General features: G+C 42.9%; 1 protein-coding gene across 1 annotated transcript in view; it reads right to left on the bottom strand.

Moving 5' to 3' along the window:
* UBR4 (ubiquitin protein ligase E3 component n-recognin 4) overlaps positions 1–23,000 on the bottom strand; it is a 148,544-nt gene that overhangs the window by 106,813 nt on the left and 18,731 nt on the right. Inside the window, 17 exon segments of the mRNA XM_078145648.1 lie at positions 715–812; positions 3,081–3,205; positions 4,923–5,152; positions 5,243–5,365; positions 5,521–5,703; positions 6,673–6,801; positions 7,217–7,296; positions 8,319–8,451; positions 11,889–12,171; positions 13,964–14,133; positions 18,450–18,535; positions 18,647–18,806; positions 20,071–20,169; positions 20,171–20,259; positions 21,197–21,314; positions 21,875–22,012; positions 22,131–22,230. Coding sequence (XP_078001774.1) covers positions 715–812; positions 3,081–3,205; positions 4,923–5,152; positions 5,243–5,365; positions 5,521–5,703; positions 6,673–6,801; positions 7,217–7,296; positions 8,319–8,451; positions 11,889–12,171; positions 13,964–14,133; positions 18,450–18,535; positions 18,647–18,806; positions 20,071–20,169; positions 20,171–20,259; positions 21,197–21,314; positions 21,875–22,012; positions 22,131–22,230 — 2,344 coding nt within the window.

Below are 23,000 nucleotides of genomic sequence, written 5' to 3'. Positions count from 1 at the left end.
GGGGAAACATTAACAAAGGCACTCTTATTCAGGATTCAATCCTGCTATCCACTACAGTCAGGGAATGGAGGTTATTGCCTCAGGATGAAAAACCACATATAATGTGTATGAGTGATCAACCTTTCTCAAAGAACTTAATCCTTACACGATTCAGAAGGAGCTCTAGGATCTGGAAATCTGTCAAGATTATCATAATGAACATAATTAACCTTAGAATCACACAACCATGGGATATGAAAGCTAAAATGGGCCTAAGAAATCATCTAGTCCAATTTAAAAATGAGGAAACTAAAGCACAGCTGGTGGCAAAGCCAGGTCTAGAACTCTTGGTCAGTGAAAGACCAGGTTGTGTTCCAGATGTGGACATAACTTACAAACTGCTAGTCAACAGGATAGTAGGTAACAGACTTTACCATCCTTTTTTTTTCTGATGGAGTTAAGAAAACTTAGGGTCAGAAACTGCCCCATAGTGTAACAAAGAGAGAGCCTGATCCTGACTTCTCTTCTATCTGCTCCAGGGCACATGTGAGCTTTCAGAACAGAGGCATCACCTCTTGGGCACTATAATGCATGGATCCTGGCATCTCATATGACTACTGCGTGTAAGGATCTTCTTGGAATCTGTCTGGTGGCCAAAGAAAGGGAAAAGAACATAGACACTGCATGGAGTATTCATATAATTGTTGTTCCAAGAAGCACTATAAACCTGCTTACCCAGGATCCAATATTGGGAAACTCATTTGTGTGAATATTGTTCCATGACTCACACAGGGCCTGCACAGATGATGGTAAGTTCTGAACAAGTGTAGAACCTGCAGGCAAGAGAAAAGAACAGAAACCATCACAAGAGAGAAGGGAAAATTCAAAGGCCCTATTGTTTTCAAATTTCAGCCCAAATGCAGAGGGAAAAGCTTTTCATTAGTATTACCATAATATCTGAAAGAAAATAAGAGGTACAAGACAAAAAGTGAAAATCTCTCTTTCTATCTGACTGAAATTATAACAAATACCTCTACCACCAAGCTCTACTGCCAAATAAACAGGCATTTTGGAATAATGGCTAGCAAATGAATTTTAGAATCAGGAAGACCTGGGTTTGACTTCCCTCCCTGAAATCTACTGGCTACGGGACCCTTGAAAAGTCACAGACTCTCGCAGTACTCCAGACACATTTAGACTATCTACCTAAGTTGTTTTAAAAAAAAGGGGGGGGGTGGACGGGAGGGGAGGCACCTGTTTCCCTTTGGCAGAGGGAATTCCTTTACTGAGAATCCTTCACATCAATGAAATCATAGGTACAGACCAAAGAGTAATGATGATGATGATGATGGTAACAACAATAACACAGCTGGCATTTATACAGCACCTGCTATGTGACAGACACCTTTACAAATATTCTCTCATTTTGTCCTCACAACAAACCTGGCAGGTGGGTGCTGTTACTACCCTCGTTTTACAGATGAGGAAACTGAGGTAACCACTACAGTTTATTGAGTAGAGTAGGATGTGTGACGTGGTTATACCTGCAATTTAGTTCTTTTTGTTTTGTTTTGTTTTTGTTTTTTTAGGCAATTGGGGTTAAGTGACTTGCCCAGGGTCACACAGCTAGTAAGTGTCAAGTGTTTGGTCTGAGGCTGGATTTGAACTCAGGTACTCCTGACTTCAGGGCTGGTGCTCTATCCACTGCGCCACCTAGCTGCCCCTATACCTGCAATTTAGGAAGATGACTTTAACAGCTGAATGGAAGAAAGACTGTAGTGGGGAGAGACTTGAGACAAGCAGAACCCCCAGCAGACACGAGGTGATGAGGGCTTGCACCATTTAATAAACTCTAGGAGCTCCCTGTCACCTCCAAGTTCAAACATAAAATCTTCTGCCTGGTGTTCAAAGTATTTCATAACTTTCCCTTTCCACACACCTTTACAGACTTCTTACACCCTCGATCCCGTAACACCTTGCTACTCCACAAACTAGACACTCCACTTCCAAACTTTGGACATTGTCCCTGGCTGTCCCCATGCCTGTAATGCATCTCTCTCATCTCTGTCACCTGGCTTCCTTTAAGCCAACAAGAATCCCACCTTGTACAGGAAGCCTTTCCCAACCCATCTGAATTCTAGTGCCTTCCCGCATCCTGTACACAAATTGTCTATACATAGTTGTTTGCATGGGCCCCCCCCCCACTAGACAATGAGCTCCTCAAGAGCAGGGATTGTCTTTTGTCTTCCTCTGTACCCCAATAGCACAGTGCCTGGCATATAGTAGGCACTTAATATGTTTATTATTGACTGACCTTAACAACTATAATTTAAGGAATAAAATAAATAACCACATAACCCACCCTAAGAATTTGGAGAAAAATTATTTGAGGGAATCAAAGAAGGCTCTATAGAGAAAGAATCATTTAATTTGGATTAAAAGGACCAGGCACACCAAACGACACAAAAATGTGCTTGGTTCTTCTAGGTATTCTTAAATTCTGGTCCTTCTAGTTTAAAGGAGGAGAAAAATATCAATGAGTAGAAACGGAGAAGATCATATTTGTCATGGAGAAAGAAGGACGGACCAGAGAAGGTGGTATCTCACCTGGACTTTGAAAGAGAAGTAGAGTATGCCAACAGACAGAGACTTGGACAGGGGAAAAGAGAGAGGGAAGGACTGGGGTGGGCCACAGGACATAAGACCAAGGAGGATTTGGGTTGGAATACAAAGTATATTAAGGGGTGTAGCATGAAATAAATAAAAATGAAAGGGTAGGCAAAAGAGAGACTGCAGAGCTCTCAATGTCTCCTGAGTTCATTACAGTTTAGCAGTTTCTATTTTATTAGGTGGCCGCTGGAGTGCCACTGACAATGTCTGGGCAGGTGGTTCACTTAACCAAAGTTGTATACTGGCAGCAGTATGAAGGATGGATCAGATGAGGAGAAATGAGAAGCAAAGAGCATAATCAGGAGGCTGCCGCCCAAGGCCACACAGAAGATAATGGCCTACAGAGGTGTGGGCACCAACAATGGAAAGGCTCCTCTGCCTTGAGTCTCCTCTTCAGAAACCCAACCCTTCAGTTGGCTGCCGCCCCTTACCCAAGGTATTGGACTTGCACCGGCTCGAGCCTATCGCCAGGACAGCAGAATAACCTCCCAGTTTCTCTTCAGAAGGCTTATTCTCAGTGGAACCCTCTTCAGAGAGGCTTTGCAGCAAATAAGACCTGTGGAAAGAACGTGGGGAAATGGAATCAAGACAAAAAATATACTGACTGGGAGTCCATTCTCAACTTAGCCAAGGAAATCTTTAAGATACTGGGAAGAAGCTAAGTCTCTAGGTATCTCAGGCACAAGGATAAGGAATAAGACTGCAGCAGAGCAGACCAACAAGACTTTCACTTCAAAATTCTGATGGCAACCTGATGCTACTGAAATGAAATATAACTATTATGCTGGTCTGTTCTTCTGTAGTCATTACTAACACAGGGCAAAACACTGCTGACTCTCCCAATGGAGAAAGATCCAACAGTCTGGAAGACTTGAAACAACTCAAGGGCCATATTTTGTCCACGGCCCTACTAGCTAGCAATGCTGAGATAAGCAGCCTAAAGCCCCATAAACCCCTTAATCATAAGATCTTTTAAAATTTTTAAGTATTATTTTCATTTGTTTCAATAACTAAATATTTTGACCATAGGATACCCACATGTAGTCATTTTTACTACTGTTAATGGTTCTTTTAGCATAGAAAATCTGCAAAGGGAACTGAATTCTAGATCTTTCAAAATACTCTCAGATCTTTGAAAGCCTCCTTTTCAGGCTGCTTGGTAATCTTTCCTCTCAAGGCTCAGCTCATGTGATACCTCCTCCATCAAGATTTCCCTATTTTCCTGAAGAAAGTGATATCTCACCTCCCCCAATTTTTAATGGCACTTGTTCTAGACCAGGGTTCCTGACCTGTGCCTCTCAGACCCAGGGAGGGCCACAGAGTCATGATCAAGGGGAATATAATACGTGTGCTCCAAGCACTGGCATTTAGTCATTATGTGTTTTCTCAATCAACAGATACTAACAGTACAACTACTATCATGTGGGGCATCTGTGAAATATTTGGCCGGTAAAAAAGGATCTTCATAAATCTTTTGGACACAGACATTGTAAAAATTTGTTATGAGATTCTGTTGTTTTTCAATGAGAGAGAGATAGGAGGGAGAGATGGATTTTGTCCATTGAAAAAAAAATATTTTTTTTTAAAAAGGGGTCTTCATATTACAACAAACTAAGAACTACGGGTCTAGCTGTCTCCACTACCCGTATCCTTCCCATTCTGCCTTGCATCATTCCTGCAGTGTGTAAGCCTGCCTTTCCTCATCATTTGATTCTAAGTTCCTGAAGGCTGGGACTGAAGCCAATCTTTTACCTTTGTATGCCCAGCTGCTAGCACTTGCTTTGCATGTAATAATGTTCAATAAATGGCTGCTGAAAGTGGTCAATATTTGGACAGTGAGGAGGACTCTCCCAATTACTGAATAAACTTAATGCATTTGGAAAAACTGCTCCAGTTGTCTCTGTACCCCACCCCCACCCTACCACTAACTAAGCCAAAAGAAATATCTAGATTCTACCTAGAACAGAACCTTCTCACCTTCAAAGAGTATTCCTCACCTATTAGCAAAAAACAAAGCATGTGTAGCCTCCCCATGTAGAACAAGAAGGAAATGCTGCACCAAAGGAAAAAAATTCCCCAAAAGTGATGAAAAAGGAGCCCCTCCCCAATGAACTTTGAGTCATCAGGGCTGCAAAGAGTGAACAGGTGTACTGTACACAGCATTAGAACTATAAAGTTCAAGAAAAGAACCTGTACCTTCTAGGAAAACCTGGAATTCCCTGGGAAAAATGTCCTTACCCCACCCCCCCATTTCTCTAAGCAATATACTACACCTAGTGAATGATGCGTAGGTATCAATCAGCTGTAATGTAGCAGGCAGCAGGTTCTTAGTTATTTCTGAGGACTTATGAGGGTCAGTCTCAGCCGCCAACTTGGAAAAATGCTCATCCAGAGAGACCTGGACCTTGGAAATGGCTGCATCAAGGGTATAGATGGATTGCAGGCTGGGAATCTCATGTAACTGCAAGATGGTGGTACAGTCGATGCCACAGAATGACGAGATCTTAAAAATACCAGATATCATTAGTCACAGGCCCTAAGAAGAAGGCCCCACTGGCTATAACAGCACCACTTTAGACAAAGACTAGCCTACCTGTCGAGCAAAGTACTCCTCTGCTATTTCCACATCATATTTCACAGAGCTGCACTTGCTGGAGGCCAGCTCTATGAGAGAACTAGCATGGTCAGCTTTCATGCCCTGCTGGACAAGGTGGTCCTGTTTGTGGAACAGGGAAAGAATCTGATTTCAGAACACTCTTGAGCTCATGATCTAGGCTGGGCCTGTAGCCATCTTCCTCCTCAATCACCTACAGAGCCGCTCAGCTCAAAGCAACATCCCTCAATGCTACACTGTATGTGACACTACCATACCTTTATCCAACTGACATAAGAGCCAATCCGGAGGCGCGAAGACCAGCGCAAAGTATGCAGGATGTCACACTCACTCATCTCAGGCGTGTTCATAGCCAACTGGTTCATATATTTCTTTGACGGTGGCAAAATCCCCAGGATCCTCCAGAGTATCAAGAAATAATATTGGAGGGCACATGCCTCCTGAAGGAGGCAAGAGTAATGAGTCAGAGAGGTGGCATTTGGCCTAATTCACTTCCAGTATCTACGTAAAAGTAGTATCCTAATACGAAAATCAAAACTGTCACTTCATCAAGTCCCTGTATTCAACTGATTTTTACTTCCCCTCAGCTGTAAGACTTCCAACCTGGAAGCTTTAGGCCAGTGGTGTCAAGCTCAAATACAACCAGGGGCCACTAAGCTTACCTAAGGACCCCTGTGGCTACATACTGACTTAGAAAACCACATATTAACGTCGTAAATGTTCTACTGTATTTTCATTTATTTGGTTAAATACTTCCCACCTATATTTTTATCTTGTTCAGGTCACACCTGAGGTGTGCTGAGGGCTGTGTATGACCCCTCTGCTGAAAGGGAAAACCCCTGGCACAATACACCCAATAAAAGAGCAGGAACTACATTTTACACATGCAAATCCTGCCCATAAGATAATGAAGTCAATACTTCCATGTGAAGATAGACCCAAACCATTTACATCTATACAAAGCTGGAAAAGCAGGAGTCAGGCTGGACAGTCCAGCTAACAGTGCCTGGCAGCCTCCCAGGCAGGACTACCCTCTTTCATCAGCATGACACTGATGGGGAGGCTAGGCAACCCTCTACAAGGTCAATGAGCATAAGACCACCGAGGCGCCTCTACTACCAGGTGTCAGCCCACAGTGCCTAGGCTGCTGTTTACTCCCAAATGCTCATTTCACAAAAACACTAATAAAAGCACATCAATGTAATCTATCCAAACATAAAAAATAATTCTGACACTTGTTTATGACATGAAATTAAGAATTAGACTTACTCACCAACCGATATTAAACTAACTAGTGAAACCCCAGACCTTAGTAGGAAGGATTCTGTTTGGAACACTGACCTCCAGTAATGCAGTCTTGTCCCAGCCCTCCCTCAGAACAGAGCAGCCTGATGTTCTCGAGCTCTTACCAGTGCTGTCACATTCTTGTTCTCCTTCCTCCTGGTGGTGTCAAACTGAGAGCCAGCAGCTAGCAAAGAAGTCAGTGCGCTATACAGCTCATCGTATTTCACTGCTCTGGAGAAGAGGACCTCACAGATCTAACGCCAGAACACAAGGACAAGATGATTTCCACATGCCTCTGCCAACATCCTTTCCTAAATCTTGCCACATCTCCCCTCAGCGCTGACAAAATGTCCCACCAATAAAGCCATCAGATTCACCGGCTGTCGCTCCCAAGTACCACTCAGAAGCAACTGTAGTTCACCATGCCTGTTAACATGAACAATCTCAACAGTACCCAAAAGCCTCCTTTCACAGTCGCCAGGCAGAACCTGTCTCCAAGCTAAAAGTGGTCTCATAAGACTAGAAGTGGTCACTCTGGTACAAAGCCCACATCCCCAGTTCAAAACCTTCAGTCAGTCATTCTCTTTCCATCTGATACCTCTGTCAGGGGGAAGAATGCAAAGGCCCCCTCTCACATGATATAAAATAAAGGCTTAGGATTCCTGATACCATATTGTCAAGACGATTTAAGTCATCTTCTGAGGCTTCTGGTGACAGGACACAATAAAATCTGGGCTGTGGGGCAGCATCTGGAAGATAACATGTGTTCAACATATGATTAGAGGAGAGGTGTATTCTCTTCTGACTCAAAGGTGCCATATAAAAATCAGCAACTTGGAAGTAACCCACAGTGATGTGCCCTCATTGATATTAAATAGAACCACAACCTCACAGGCCTAAAAGAGTCCAACAAAAGTCTCAAAAAGATCAATGTAAGAGGATGTAATCTGAGTAAACAAACTAAAGACTCTGGGAATGTGGACTTGGAGCTCATGTTTCTATGAACTCTCTCACCTCTCTGGAAGCCCACGACAACACCCGCAGACAGCAAGGACACACCGGATGCCTGACACAGCATTTTGTTTTGCACTGCTCTAATGCATATATCATCTAATGGCTTATATTTCCATGTTTATGTGTCTAGCCCCATAAAACATAGAAAGCTCCGAAACGATAGGAACTACGTCTTATCTCAACCGTATATCTTGCCCAGTGCCTCACACAGCTTTCTCTCTCCCTACAGAGGTGTTTAATAAATGTCTGCTAAATCCTCACTCAGGAACATCAAAGGCCTTGCGGACAAGTGGGAACTTCACAGTTCCGATCCAAGACTCAGAAAGAAATTCTGAGCCATATCCAAACTTAGAACAAAGAAGTTAAATTCTAGCAGTCAGGCAACCCCACATCTCTATACATCTGCACTGGGGCCAAGTGAGAGCCTGCACAAGCACTACCCTGGCCCTGGAGTCTCTCCAGGAAATGGAAGCTATGGGGGGCAGCCGCAACTCTGCACACACCACTGGATTCCCCAGTAGGGAGCCGTGGGTTTGACAAATCTGAAAATCTTGTCAAATAGAATCAACCCACTCTTTCTTAGAAAGATGCTGGTCATTACCCAAATCACCAACATTTCTTTTAGTTATTTTGATTCCACCCTTCTCACTCAATAAATGCTTATTTGTTTGTTTCTTTCCTTCCTTCCTTCTCTACTTCTGCCAGTGAGGTGTGCTGAAGAAGCCAGAGGGGCTTTATAAAGTTCTTCTCTTCTGACCTGATGAACAATGCTTGGTCCAGTTTTCTTCCACTTCTCTGAAGCCATGATACAAGGGCGCAGTGGCCCTGCGGCCGCTTTCCTGAGATCCAGTTACCCAGCCAAAAGGAGGACTAAGAAGGTTATATTGCACCTGTACAAGACATATGAGGATTCAGTTTAAAGGGGAAATACATTATCACCAATTCTGCTGCAATCCTTCAAAGATGCTGGTAGCTTGAAAAAAGTCAAAAATAAAATAATAATCACCTGAACCCCAATGAAAAAGATGAGAATGAGAGAGTAACAGTTACAGTCAGGCTTTCCATAATGCTTTAAAATTAACAAAGCACTTTAATACAGGATCATATCTGAGCAGCAAAACAGACCTGTCAATATGTCAGCTAGGTATCACTATCCCTACACAGGAAGAACAAGGGGCAGAGAGATACTAAAAGACTCACCTAGGTTACACAACTAGGGTGCCAAACACCAGGACATCTCACCTACAAACACAGCAATCTCACCACTATGACTCCCTGTTTCTCTTTACAATGACAGCAGATGCCCCCAAAGGGTGATCAGGTCCACATGTGGGGAATAAAGAGCCAAGTACTACAAGGAATTGTGCAGCTGCAGGAGTTCACTAACTCTCAGCAGGGCCCTCACATGGTTGTATGATAAGAACTGCTAACTTAAATCATTCTGCAGAGGCTTACTTAACTTGCAGTATGAGTGAGTAGGCAGGAAGCAAAAAGAATCCTCCTTAAACTCAAGAGTCACTATAATGTAGTGCTGGACCTAGAATCTGAAAAAACTGGGCTCAAAATCTGCCCTCTGGGAGTTACTAGCTATGTGACCCCTGCCAAGTTACTTAACTTCCCCATCCCAGCCTCCACAGTTATAAAACAAGGATAGTAACTAACAGCTGTAGTATCTGTCTGAAAAGGTTAAGAGGCCCAGAGGAAATAATGAACAAAAAGGGCCTTGCAAACTTGAAGGCACTATATTAATGTAAGTTTTCATTTTTGTTACTATTTGACTCTATAATGGTTACAGAATTTCTTTTTCTGGACATTATTATTGTTATTTTATTATTATCAGCATTAATATAATGCTTTTAACGATTCAATTTAACAAGCATTTATTAAACACCTACTATATTCAAAGTACTGTGACAGGTGCAAGAGCTATAAAGACAAAAATAAAAAACTTCTGCCTTTAAGGACCTTCAATTATTTATTCAAATGGATCTGTGATCTCTTGATATGGAAGTTCCCTCCAAAGACATACACAGTAATCATCCATGTCTGCTCATTCAAAGCAGCTCTTATCCATGTCCTCCCATGAGTCAGTGGGGACAGGGGACAGTGAGGCCCACCATCCACCATGATCCCGTGATGGTGGCCTTCCTCATCTTCTCAAGACATCAAGAGGCTACAATGTGGACCTCTCAGATAAGCCCCTTGTTATCCTTCACCCCCATGGCGTGGGCGAAATGGTAAACACTATTTACTTTACAAATAAAAGTCAACATAAGATGATTTTGAGGAGGGACAGAGCCCTAACTATCAGGACATCGGCCAAGTTTCCTCTCTCCAAGAGATGGCACCTGGGCTGAGCCTGGAAAGAAGTTAAGAATTCTAAAAGACAAAAACATGCAGAGGGCACATACTCCAGGAAAGGAGGGGAGCCTGTGAAAATGTTCAGAAAGGAAATGGAATGCAGAGTTTAGAAAGCAGCAGGTAGGCCAGTTTGGCTGGCCTACAATACGTGTAGAAGGGAGAATGTGAAATAAGTCTGGCAAGACTTGTTGGGGCCAGACACCCCCCAAGATTACCGAGCACAGGAGTGAAAAAGTCAGACTCATGCTTTAGATTGACCAATCTGGCAGTTATGTGGAGGACAGATCAAAAGCAGGGAGGCCAATTAGAAGGCTATTAAAATAGTACAGGCAAGCAGTGATAAGAACCCAGACAATAGTGAAAGCTATGTGAATGGAGAAAAGAGGACAGATGGGAGATACATCGTAGAGAAAGGACTGACAACACTTGGCCACTTATTTGTTGCATATAGGGAGTGAAGGGAAAGGGAACAGTTGAGGGTAATTCCAAAACTGCCAAGCTGGGAGACTGGGAGAATCGTGTTACCCTCAACAGAAACTAGAAAGTTTGTAGACTGAGGGAAAAAGAAGACAATTTTCACTTTAGACATACTAATTTTGAGATGGCGATGAGACATAAATTAAAATGCCCAGCTGGTGGTATGGGACTTGAGTTCTAAAAACAAAAGAGTTGGATAATTTTATGTGGGAATCCTCTATGTGTGAGAGCTAAGCAAATGCAGAGCAAGAGGAAAGCGACCCAGGACAGAAGCTGGAAGGATGCGTGGATTTGGGGAAGCAAGCTTCACAAACAATGAGCCAGCAATGGAAACTGAACAGGAACAGTCAGGCAGGAATGAAGAAAGCCAAGAGAAAAGAGGGTCATAAAATGTGAACAAGGACAGAGTGTCCATGGTGTCAAAGGCTGCAGAGAGGTCAAGAAAGATGACAAGCAAGAAAAGACTATCAGGTTTGGCAACTGAGAGATCCCAGGTAACTTCAGAAACAGCAGTCTCACTTAGTGATGAGCGTGGGAGACACTGCTGAGGATTCAAAAGGGAGTGAAAGGGAAAGAACTGGAGGCAATGACTACAGGTAACTTTTTCCAGGTTTGTGAAAGAAAAAAAAAAGGGAACACAAGCTCACAGTTTGAGTGGCTGGGACACCAAATGAAGTTTAAGGATAGGGAAGAGCTACAGATATGTCTGTAGATGCCAGGAAAGATAAGGAGAGGCTGAAGATGAGAGAAAAGGGATGACGGAAGATGTAAGCTCCCAAAGGAGAACAGGGATGGAATCCAGAGCCCAAGGGGCTGTCCTGGACAAAGTGAAAGGCCACATCTTCATCAGAGACTAAAACAAAAAGAGACTAGGTGATGATGTGGAGAAGTTCTGTTACAAAGAAGAGGGGATGAGGCAGGTAGGTGGCACAGTGGATAGAGCACTGGCCTTGGAGTCAGGAGGACCTGAGTTCAAATCTGGCTTCAGATACATAACACTCACTAGCTCTGTGACTCTGGACAAGTCACTTAACCCCAACTGCCTCATCAAAAAAAAAAAAAGAAGAAGAAGAAGAAGAGAAGAGACTTCATTATGGATGGCCTCAGTCTTCTCTGTAAAGTATGAAGCAAGGTCCCTGGCTAAGAAGGCACAGGCAGGGCAGTGGAATATGAGGTGAAGCAGAGGGAAGAGAAATACTGCTTTAAAATTAGCAAAGTGAGATATGAGTGTGTGTATAAAATATTTATAAAATCTAATCTGATCCTCACAACTTTCTTATCTTCTTTTTATAGATGAGGAAAGTGAGATTCACTAACATTAGGTAGCTTGCTAGTAAGAATCAGAGGCAGGATTTGAGCCCAGGTCTCTCCTGACAATGTTCCCATGATACCATCCTGCCTTTCACTATAAATAGGGTAGATTTTATTTAGGTCAATCACAACTTATTGGAAGACAAGAAATGTAAGGAATGAGCATTTGGGGCCATACCTGTTCAAAAAGGTACATAGGTACTTTAGAATACTGATGAAGCAGATAATCAAAGACCAGGAGAAGGCGTGCCAGGAGCAGCGGCACTGAATGCAGCTGAGAATCCAAGCTAGCTGTCAGCTCCAGGATGGTCTGGATGCAAAGGGCCAATATGGAGCGACGACCTTTCTCTGAGAAGTTGTGGAAAAGGAGGAGGAGAAGTTGCAGATGCTCCACATTCAGGTCTTCCGTATCATTGGGAAGCACCCCTTGCAGGGCATTCTGTTTCAGTGTGGCCACAAACCTGCCAGAAAAAAAGAAAGGGGCTCTCATTCTGGTAAGATCAACAAACATCCCTGGGGTTAAAGTGTTAATAAACCCAGAAGCAATTAAATTTCTTAAATCCAGTAATCAAGTTAGAGAGCCCAGAGGGGGGAGGCGGGAAGGCATGAATGGATAGGAAACAGAAACTAAATCTTTCCCTGAAAATACAAATGTCAGAGTTAGCAGCCAAAGCCAGTTCCCAGAGTCCTATGATGAGGCAGCCAGTCCAGCCTCCTTATCAGTAGAAATGAGAGAGGAGGCAGACAAAGAAGGACTGTACTATAAAAAAACAGCAGCCCAAAAGCATAATGATAACTGGGCTACGCAAACAGGATGGAAGCCACTGCTTCTTCCCGTGGTGAGTCTGTCATCTGGTCCTAGTCTCACCAGCAGAGATTATGCTGCAGATTAAAATCATAACATAATATGAAAAGTTCTGAATAACTCAGCATCCTGTGTGTGCACCAAGTAAAGGAGGAAATTTCACCCTTGAGCAAACTTGGGAAAAGAGCTTTAATGCAAAAAGCAATGAATGTAGCCAGCATTCTGTTCACTCCCTTTGGCTATTAGGAAAGAGATTTGTGTTTTAATAAGGGCTTTTCTCCCCTCATTTTTGCCTGATCCTGCTGGGATCAGTCACATGAGTTTATGATTTCACAAATCCAGCATTACAGCTATTTGATCCTAGAGAGGAGAATAAAAAGGCAAAGCCTTTTAGGAACACAAACAGCTTTGAAGATTCATAAACATGTAAACAAAAAATGGCAAAAACCAGATCCATCTAAAGAGGATTTAATAGGTGACCAATTAATCTGAGTTTTCCCCCCAAGCGCAAAGAAAACCTTTAAAATTTGGCCAAAAGACTGCAAGTTCTTTAAATGGTTTCAAGTAGAATGCCTAGGAACATAACTTGAAAACAGGGTTGCTTTTCTGCTTCCATCTTTTTTTATTTTTTCTTAATGGGCTGGGTTAAAAAAATCACTTCTAGTAGAGTTATATTTAGTTTAGAATTTATATCCTAAATGCCTAATGTTCTAAAGAAAGATTCCTTTGGGGATCTTACCAGTCTATTTTGTAAGCACCCCATCTTCCCGAATCACACACACTGCATCTTCACCCATCGTCTGAGGTTATATAATCAATAACTCCAAAGCTCAAACCTCGAGAGCCATGGAAATCATGGTCATATATACACAAAAACATATGGTCACAAAGAACTGAAAACAAAGTGGGTGCCCATCTACTGTGGAATAGCTAAACAATTAGTGGTACAGGAATGTAATGGAATAATACTCCATGGTAAGAAACAAAGCATATGAAGAATTCCAGGGAATTCGAGAGATCCTGTACAAACTGCTGCAGAGTAAAGTGAAAAGAATAAAAAGAACATTCTACACAATACCCACAAAGACGTAAAGGAAAACAACAATGAAAGACTTCAGAAGCCTAATCAGCCCAGTAATTAAGTATAACTTTAATTACTAGTGATGCATGCTTCTCCTCTTAGTGTACCTGTGGCAAACTAAAGATATGAAACAAAATATCCACTGTCAGAAATGGCTAATGGATCATTTGTTTTCTTTAGTTGTATCTCTTTGTGATTAGGAAAGGTTCTCTTGGGTGGAGTCGGAGGGGATCACTAAGAAGTGACAGTAATGCTTAAAAAAAAAAAGATCAAGAAAACATTTACTTCACTTTTTTAAAAAGCCATTGTCAAGTGAGTCACAAGTTGGAAATTTTTCAATGAGAGATTTCTCTGCGACTTCTCTTACCTCTCCCAAACTTGAAGACATTCGGGAACATCAGGGTCTCCTTGAGCACTGGCTCTGTGCTGCCAGAGGAGCAGGAGGCGTGAAAGCACCGATAAGCTCTGAGGATGGATGTACAAAGGCCACGGGCCATCAGAAAAGGGAGCAATTCCCAGCTGTTGCAACAGAGTATTCTGTTATGAAAGAGACAAGAAATTATCAGGAAGGAGATAAAACTGCGTCCCACTTACACTTCACTGATGCTAGGGGTCAAATCAATGAACTGGGATTATTATAATACATAAACAGAAGAATGGGAAATATAAAATCATACTTAGAATACTAAAGACCGAAAGGAGCTTAGAGAACATCCCCTCATTTTTCAGATTACAAAACAATTCCAAAAAGAGGAAATGATTTGTCCAAGGTTAAAGAGGTGATTAGCAAGTAGCAAAGAAAAAAACAGAAGTCAAGTCTCCTGACTCACAACTTTGTGCACTTTGCTCTACACCCAGCTGCCCCTGTGACACACCGCTTCAACGGAGGTACAGTGTGCCATTTAGGGGAGCTCAAGGACTAGCATAAGAAAAATCAGAAGAGGACTTGTAGAAAGAGAGTTTCTAAAGAGGTAGCACAGGAAGAGTTGATGCTTCCAGGAAGAAAGATACTAATTGCTTGTCAGAAAACTGAGCAGTCTTTAACTTCATAATTAACATCAAAAGAAATGACAGAAAGAAACAAGCACACTAAGAATTCTGGCACAGAAATACAAGATGTAGAAGATTAGGAATCAATGTCAGTGAAACCTCAGCTAAAGGTTCTAAGCAATGGTTTTATCTTTAATTCCAGCAAGATTTGCTCCAGCTCAGTTACATAAACTATAATGTATCACCTCTACCATTGATGGTGACTGGGATGCCTGTAGAGTGGCAGGCACAAACCATGGTTACTAGCTCAGGGTATAGAATGACAATCTAGGGTAGGAGTGTGCCAAGTGTGTTTCTATGAAATAAACCTTCAAAGGCATCCCAAAGAACTGTTTTGGAAATAAATACTATTGTAAACTATTTATGAGAAACAAAGAAGGGCCTTTACATCTACAGAAAATTATTTTAGGGCCCTCTGGAACCTGATTCTTTGACATTATGGAAATTAACAATTAATTCAATATTCAGTATTTATTCTGCACCTATGTGTGAGAACTATACTATGCCCTAAGGGAAATGCAAGAATGAGACGAGATCCCTTGCCCAATGAGTTTAAGATTGAGTCTAGGGGAAGATGAGGAGAGGGAAGTTTAATTCAACAGGGAATATTCCCCTGTCCTTATCTAGCCATTTTTCATCTTAAGCACTTCAGTTACCACTGAAAATTCTCATTAACTCCTCTGAATGCTACGACCATTTTTCAGTGGGATGCTAACCTCCAGAGGTATCCTGGCTACAGCTCTGGTGCTGCTGCTAGTTTTCTGGTGGCTGAGGGAAAGGCCTTTTCAGTCCTGAGTCATGTTCTAACAAATCAGTGGTCTGAGGAGGCAGCAGCTACAACAAGGGCCCTGGTGGCTGAAATGAAAAATGCCACATGGCACAAAAAAAGACACTAGTTTTGGTTCTTCTTTGTGCTCAGGCTACTCGAAGTCATCTCATAAGGCAAGCCAAGGCTCTCCAAAACAAGCCCAGTGTGTAAGGTGGTGATGATCAATTACCAAAGTGAGCTAGGCTCGATTTCTTATGTTATCACCACCTCACCTCAAGGTAGCACTGGGAGGATGATGAAGCCCAGAACTCAACACAACCCTGAGAGCTTGCACGTAATGATGTTTAGCAATCCCACCTTACAGAGGATGAAAGTAACACTCAGAGAAGTCGTGATTTGTCCATGGCCCTACAGTGACTTGAAGGACTATCACTCGAGGTCAGGCCCTCACTGATTCCTGTCGAGAACTTTGCCAGAGCCTCTCCACCGATTTCCCTCTCCTCAAGTATCACCAATCCACCTTTGACACAGAAGACGAAAGACTTTTTCCAAAGCACAGTTCTGACTGCCAATGTGAAAGAGGGAAGGAGGAAGGGAGGAAAGAAAAGATGAAGGAAGAAAGGAAATTGTCTCTATTGTGTCTAGGAGCCCTGTGTCAGTGACTTCAGTCTTTTGCGGCCCGGACCAACTTCCCTTTCCAGCCTCATTACATTACTCCCTTTCCTATATCCTTTGGTCTAACCAAAGTGGCCTGCTAGCTGTTCCTCACACACAAAACTCTTATCTCCTGCTGCCTTGCCTTTGGACTGGCTATGCCATATCCCATGCCTAGCATACCCTCTCTTCCTCACCTCTGACTCTAGGAAAAACTAGTCTCACAAAGCACAACTCAAGTGCCACTAAAGCCTTTCCCGGGACCCCCAGCCAATTTTCCCTTACACCCAATTTATCTTTTATTTTACATCTAAATTGCAAGTGTACATCCTATCTTACACAACAGAATACAAGACCTTGAGGACTAGGACTATCTCACTTTTGTCCGTGCGTCCTCCCTCCCCACAACTCACAAAGTGCACAGCATGTAGCAGACATTTAATAGAGGCATCTTTGACTATTAAGTGTAAGAACTAGGATTGAATTCTGGTTTCCTGACTCCAAGTCTAATACTCTTCACATTAGATATGGCCCAGTCTCTAATTTCTTCTCAATATAGAGGGTACTGCCTAATGATCTTAATTAATCAACCTTCCATAGCCAAACAACAGGACTTGAGACACATAGGGATACTTAATTCATTTCCATGCCTTGCAAACTTTCATCAGACCCCTTTTTCCTCATTAATAACACAAGTCAGCGCCTTTGACAAAGACTTTAATCCATTATTCTACTAAAAAAAAAAAAACACAGCCCAGGGCAGATGCCCATAGTGAAATGTCTATCCTCATTCATTTACCAGAAAGTCATCAGTCATAAAAACCCAAGTTCTTTAAATACACAAAGTATCCACCTACTTTGACTTAATAACCTTACGTCTTATGGCCTCTGGTTCTATTGAGGGATAACACATTTTCATTATTTTTTGTACAAGCATAAACTTGAAAATATCTAGCCTATGAAATGAAGAGCTTCACTGAGTGAGCACAGATTTGAAAAAAAGGTGATAACTCTGGGAAGGACTCCCTGTCTTTACCAAGTCTGAAGAAGTCTTGGCAAATACTAAATTAGCTTTTCCCTTCTTTTCATGTAAGGTGGCCTAAAAAATGCCCTATCATTCTAACCCAGATTATATTCTTTTTTGGGTTAAAATAAATTTTGAAATAATAAGAAGGAGAGGGTAGGGGCTGCTAAATATAATTTTTAAATAGTTTTATGATTATAAGGTTTGGGATAGGGACTAGATCTGTGATTTCGGGTTTTGGGGGAGGTTTTTTGTTTGTTGTTTGTTTGTTTGTGTTTAAGCAATTGGGGTTAAGTGACCAGCCCAGGGTCACACAGCTACTAAGTGTCAAGTGTTTGGTCTGAGGCCGAATTTGAACTCAGGTTCTCCTAACTTCAGGGCTGGTGTTCTATCCACTGCACCACCTAGCTGCCCCTAGATCTCTGATTTCACTGGTCTGAGGAACATTCTGACGGAAGAAAGTCCCTCCAGCAATGCAGGTGGGAAACTTATACTCTTTTCTACAATTTATAGTCTTAGGGTATTATTGGGGTGCTGAAAAATTAAGTGGTATGCCCAGGATCTTAGAGCCAGTACATATCAGAGGCAGGCCTTGACCCCAGATCTTCTGGACTTCCAAGGCAGTTCTCTCTCACTCTACCCCACTGCCCATCACTATCCTTTGCTGAAAAATATCCAGATGTATAGAGCTGACAAATATAAGACTGCTTCTTAGTACAGACAACATCAACCATCAAAAGGTCATGGTGGAAACACAACATACAAACTTCCTGTAAAAATACAAAGAATTTACTTTTTATGTTTCTCCTCACTCACGTGTGCATGTGTCAAAGTCAACAAAAGAATGAATCATATGTCCAAAGGATTTATTTTACTGCATCACCAACGACCCCGGAGCTCCACCAGGGGCCAGGTCTTCTCTGTTGCCCTCAAGGTAGAGAGGAAAGGCCACTGAAGTCCCTGTCAAGGGACAGCAGGGCTGAGCCTCTCGGCAGCAGAGGCTACTAGTTGGCTCCCTTGAATGCTAGGAGCCAAATTTTCTTCCACTCTAAAATGGAATAATAAGTGAGTGGTAATAAGTGAGCTCCCTCCCAGAGCTGTTGTGAGGAAAAGGCTCGCAAAGTAGAAATATGGAATAGAAATGGGAGGTATTATTACTAATATTTGCCTCCAAGTTCATTGAGCGACTTGAGAACAGAACCAAGCTTTCCTCTTCCCCTTTCTCAACAGTCTAGCACCAGGACTACATAAGAAGCTTTATCCCTTAACCAGAGGAACTAGCGCTGGCTCAAAGGCCAGCCGCTGTCTTTGATTCCTGCTCCCTCCCAGCCTGCACCAGGCCCAAGGCACACTCACCTGCAACGTAGGGGACTGAAGGTCTGACGTGACTAGGGAGTGGTTAAAGTGATAAAGTGCAGCAGCAAATTCTTCATCTGATGAACCTTAAAAGCAAGGAAAATACCCAGTATTCTCTACCAACTGCCCCGACAACCTCCCCGGCCACCAGCAACATCAGGCTTCTAAACTCTTGGGAAAGAGTCTTTTCTACTCACCCTTGAGCCCATCTTTGTCCACCTCCTTGATGATGCTGGCTAAGGTAGCCATGTGCTGCTCAGACAGAGACACACTCAGGTAATTGCGGATAAAGTTGTTTCGAGAGTTTAACATGGAGGAGGTGAGGAAGTTCAAAATGTTGGAAGCCAAACCTAAAAACTGAAAGGACAGAAAACGAGTTCCTCTTGGGCTCTTTGGTACTGAAGCACACAGGAAGCCTCACACAGGGGAAACCACATACAACAACACAAGTGATTGCATCCTACAGTTAAACACACCAGGGAAGGGTCTGATTATACTTGCAAACATTAGGGTGTGGTTTGTGGCTGTGAAAATCTCTTACAATTAACTCTACCAGGGATGACCATGGTGGGATCATGGGACCATAGGTTCAGAGCTAGAAGGAACCTTAGAGATCACCTACACAAGCCCCTCATTTATAAATGAGAAGCCTGATGCCCAGCAAAGGTAAAGTGACTTGCCCAAGTTACCCAACTAGTCAATTACAATCTCAGTTTTGTTCCAAAGTCTTTAAAGATAGAGCTACAAAGATGCCAGATGACCATCTACACCAACACAGCTTTTCACTCCTGTCCATCCTCCGTTCAGCTGCCAATGGGATTTTCCCCAAAGTACAAGTCCTAACGTGTCACTTCCCTCTTAATAAACTCCAGTAGCTCCCTATCACCTCTAGTATTAAATCCCAACTCCTCTGTTTGGCACCGAAAGCCCTTCATAATCTGGTCCCTCCCACCATTCCAGTCCTCTTAGATCTTGTACCCTCCCCCCCCAACTCTTACCAATCCCAATCGACATTGGCTTCCTGGCTATTCCTGGGACAAAACTCTCCTCCTCACTCCTGACTGTCGCCCAAACCTGAAATGCTTCCCCTCCTCATCTCTGCCTTCTGGCTTCCCTGGCTTCTTTCAAGTCCCAACTAAAGTCCCACCTTCTACAGAAAGCCTTTCCCAATTCCTCTTAATTCCAGCACCTTCTCTCTGGTTATTATTTCCTGTTTATCCTATTTGTACACAGGTGTTTGCATGTTGTCTCTCTCCCATTACACCACGAGCTCCTCAAGGGCAGGAGCTGTCTTTTGCCTTGCTTTGTCTGCTCAACACTTAGCAAAGGGCCTGGCACACGGCAGGCTCTTAATAAATACTTACTGACTATTCCTTCCTTCCTATGACAGGGTATTTTATCTTCTCCAGAAGAAAGCTGTAATTTAATTATGAAGCCACCATGCCTATTTTGTCCCAGATACTTACTTGACTTCTCTACTATCGACACAAACTAATCGATCTACAGTAATCTATTCACAATCCTCTCCTAAAATCAGTCCCTATCGCCTTTTCAAGCGTCTGACCCAAAAGCGATCTGAGGCCATGTGAACTTTCCAAGCCCTCTTGAAGCCCATTCATACCAGCTCAGGGTCCTTGCGACTGGCCAGGATGTTGCCTTTCTCACCAGTGGCTGGTTTGTTTGGGCTCTTGACTCGAGGTGAGCTCTCCAGTGGCGGGGGGAGGGGGAGGGGGAGGAGGTGCCACTTTCTCCTTGCTTGGAGAGATGGTTTCCTCAAACCACTGCCCGAGGATGGGCTCGCTGTCATCATCTGCACAAGAACAGGGAGACGTTCAATTTGATTCAACAAGAACTTATGAAGCGCTGACTCTATCCAAGGATCCCTGCTAGTTGTTAGGGTGCTTTATACAAGCAGCTAAATCAAGAGGGCCCCCAGAGAGAATCACTGACTCTTCAAATTCAAAGGGACATCAGGTCATGGCTGAAGCTCGACTCCCCTCTATAAGAATACAATATCCCAAAAAGTTGGCTTTCAGCCTCTGCTTGGGAAGCTCTAGTGATTGGGGTGGGGTGGGGTGGAGGTGGCGGCTCACTACCTCCAAGACAAGGAAGGAAACAATGCTTGCCTTTCAGATTTATACACCAGGCCAAACACCTGTGTTTACGCCTCATATGAGTGATCATAAACCCCAAGATGGTAAGAATTACAACCCTCTCTGTACTGGGAATAGTACCCAGCACACCTGATAAATTATAATTAAGAAGAAGAATCCAATAGACCTCTTCCTCACCTCCCTCCAGACTCAGGAAGACTTTTACTCACTATGAGAGAGAGACTCCAGCTTGGGCCTCTGCGAGGTAGGTTCTGCCACTCTGGTAACCCTGGCTAGAAAAGCCAAACCAGGGAGTATACACACTGCCTTTGGGCTCTTTAAAGAAGCCTGAGATTAGAGGTCGTGACATGGGTCAGCATAAAGAAATGGGGGGGAAATGGCACTTCATTTTTAATTCTGAGGCAGACAGAGAGGAATGAGTTCACCCTAGGTTTGGGTGAAAGTGGCTCTAATCATTCACTCTTCAAATTCCTCTTCAATTAAAATGTTCCATTAGGGAATACATCTATATATCTATGCTGGATAAGAGAGAACAAAATGACACAAATAGGAAACAAATGGAACCTGCTGGGGAAAGTCTTATTGGAGTCAGCTCCTCTTCTCTGTAAGAGACAGGAAGGCTAGGGCCTCTACCTTGGCTACTGTCCTCCTCTGTGCTGCTAAAATCATCCTCGTAGTAGGTGTTGGAGTCGGTAGAGGCACTGGCATCACTGCTCATAGAACCCTTCCTCTGACGCTGCAAAACACATGCCTAGAGGAACAGAAAGAAAAATGAAGCTACAAGCAACAGGACAGTGCAACAGCTAAGAAATCCCTGCTTACCTGGCCAGTTGCTCCAAAAGAATTTTTAGTTTTCCTTTTAAGCCTCTTGTATTTTACTTGCAAATGCTTACATTAAATCCTTCTCACAGCTCTCTTAAAGGGAGAGACGTCATTCGTGTCTATGTAAGGATTCCCAACCCACACTCCAGCAAACAAAGAGAAGGTCTCTCCAGTGAATGATCCCTATATTCTGTTCAATGTGCCACCATTCTCACACATGGTTTAGTAACCACGGACACCATGAAGGGACATTTATCAGTGGTGAATAAAAATGGATTTTAACAAGTTAAACCTATTAGATCCTGTTTGCTGACCAGAAAGGCCTAAAGCTATTAGTCTTTCTTAAGAGTCACTACATTTGATCAGTCTTCTTACTTCATTATCACAAGTTACCATCTTGGTCAAAAGCAGCTTTGAAAGCCAAAGAGCTATTACATTTTAAAATATGTAAAAGTTCCCAATAATGATCTGTGAGGATTGCTTGCCCACCTTTCTGTACGAGGTAGAGAGCAAGGTCAGCAGCAGATTTGTGAGCGGGACAGAGTCAATCAATCGCTGAATTCTCTGTATTGACGTACTCTGGGCCATGATGCTCAGGGTTGCAGGGGGACCATCTGCCTCCCAACCCTAGAGGTGACAACATCAAATGAGAATCAGCAACATAGATCATTGCACGAAACAAGATAGATAAAAAAGCATACCTAGTAAATCATTAGCCTTTCCCTTAGATCCACCACCTCCTCACCTTATAGAGAGCCTCTACTTGCAGGTCTTGAAAAAGAGATGTTAATAGCTGTATTGAATGGTTTGCCAACACTACAGAGAGGACCCCAAATCCTTGATGCCTGTGGAGGAGAAAACCATCATAAGAGCTTAAGAATGATGAACAGGAACAGCTAAGCAGTGCAGTGGATGCAGCACCAGCCCCAGAGTCAGGAGGACTTGAGTTCAAATCCGGTCTCAGACCAGAGACTTGACACTAGCTGTGCGACCCTGGACAAGAGACTTAACCCCAATTGCCTCACAAAAAAAAAAAATGATGAACAGTTAGCAGCTGCCAGAAAAAGGAAACTTCTCCGAGATCTAAAAATCCTTCACTTCTTAAATACTTAAATGCTTTTAAGCCAACAATAATTACAAACTATTGAGTAGCAAAATTATGACATTTTAAAATCAGCAAATTTCAGAGATGCTACCTTCTGAGGTCTGGTGTAATGTATGAAGCTGCATTTTATTATAACTACTAATCAACATTATAGTATTTGTATAGTGGTTGATAAGTCAACAAGCATTTGCGCCTACTATGTGAAAGGCACTGCGCTAAGCACTGGGCTTACAACTGAGCTCACCATTTAATGGGGGAGACAACATGCAAATAATTACATACAAACAAGCTATAATGGGGATCAGGAAAGGCTTCTTGTAGAAGGTGGAATTTTAGGTGAGCCCTGAAGGAAACCAGGAGGAGATGGAAAGAAGATTCCAGCCATGGGGGACAGCAAATGAAAACGCACAGAATAAGGAGATGGAGTGTCTTGTAGGAAGAACAGCAAGGAGGACACTGTCACTGGATCAGGGCAGGCATGGGGGAGAGAAGGGATTAAGGAGTAAGAAA

This window comes from Phascolarctos cinereus, unplaced genomic scaffold, assembly GCF_003287225.1.
Source record: "Phascolarctos cinereus isolate Bilbo 61053 unplaced genomic scaffold, phaCin_HiC Scaffold_726;HRSCAF=1367, whole genome shotgun sequence".
Classification (NCBI taxonomy): Eukaryota; Metazoa; Chordata; class Mammalia; order Diprotodontia; family Phascolarctidae; genus Phascolarctos; species Phascolarctos cinereus.
This window is presented reverse-complemented; position numbering and strand designations above follow the sequence as displayed.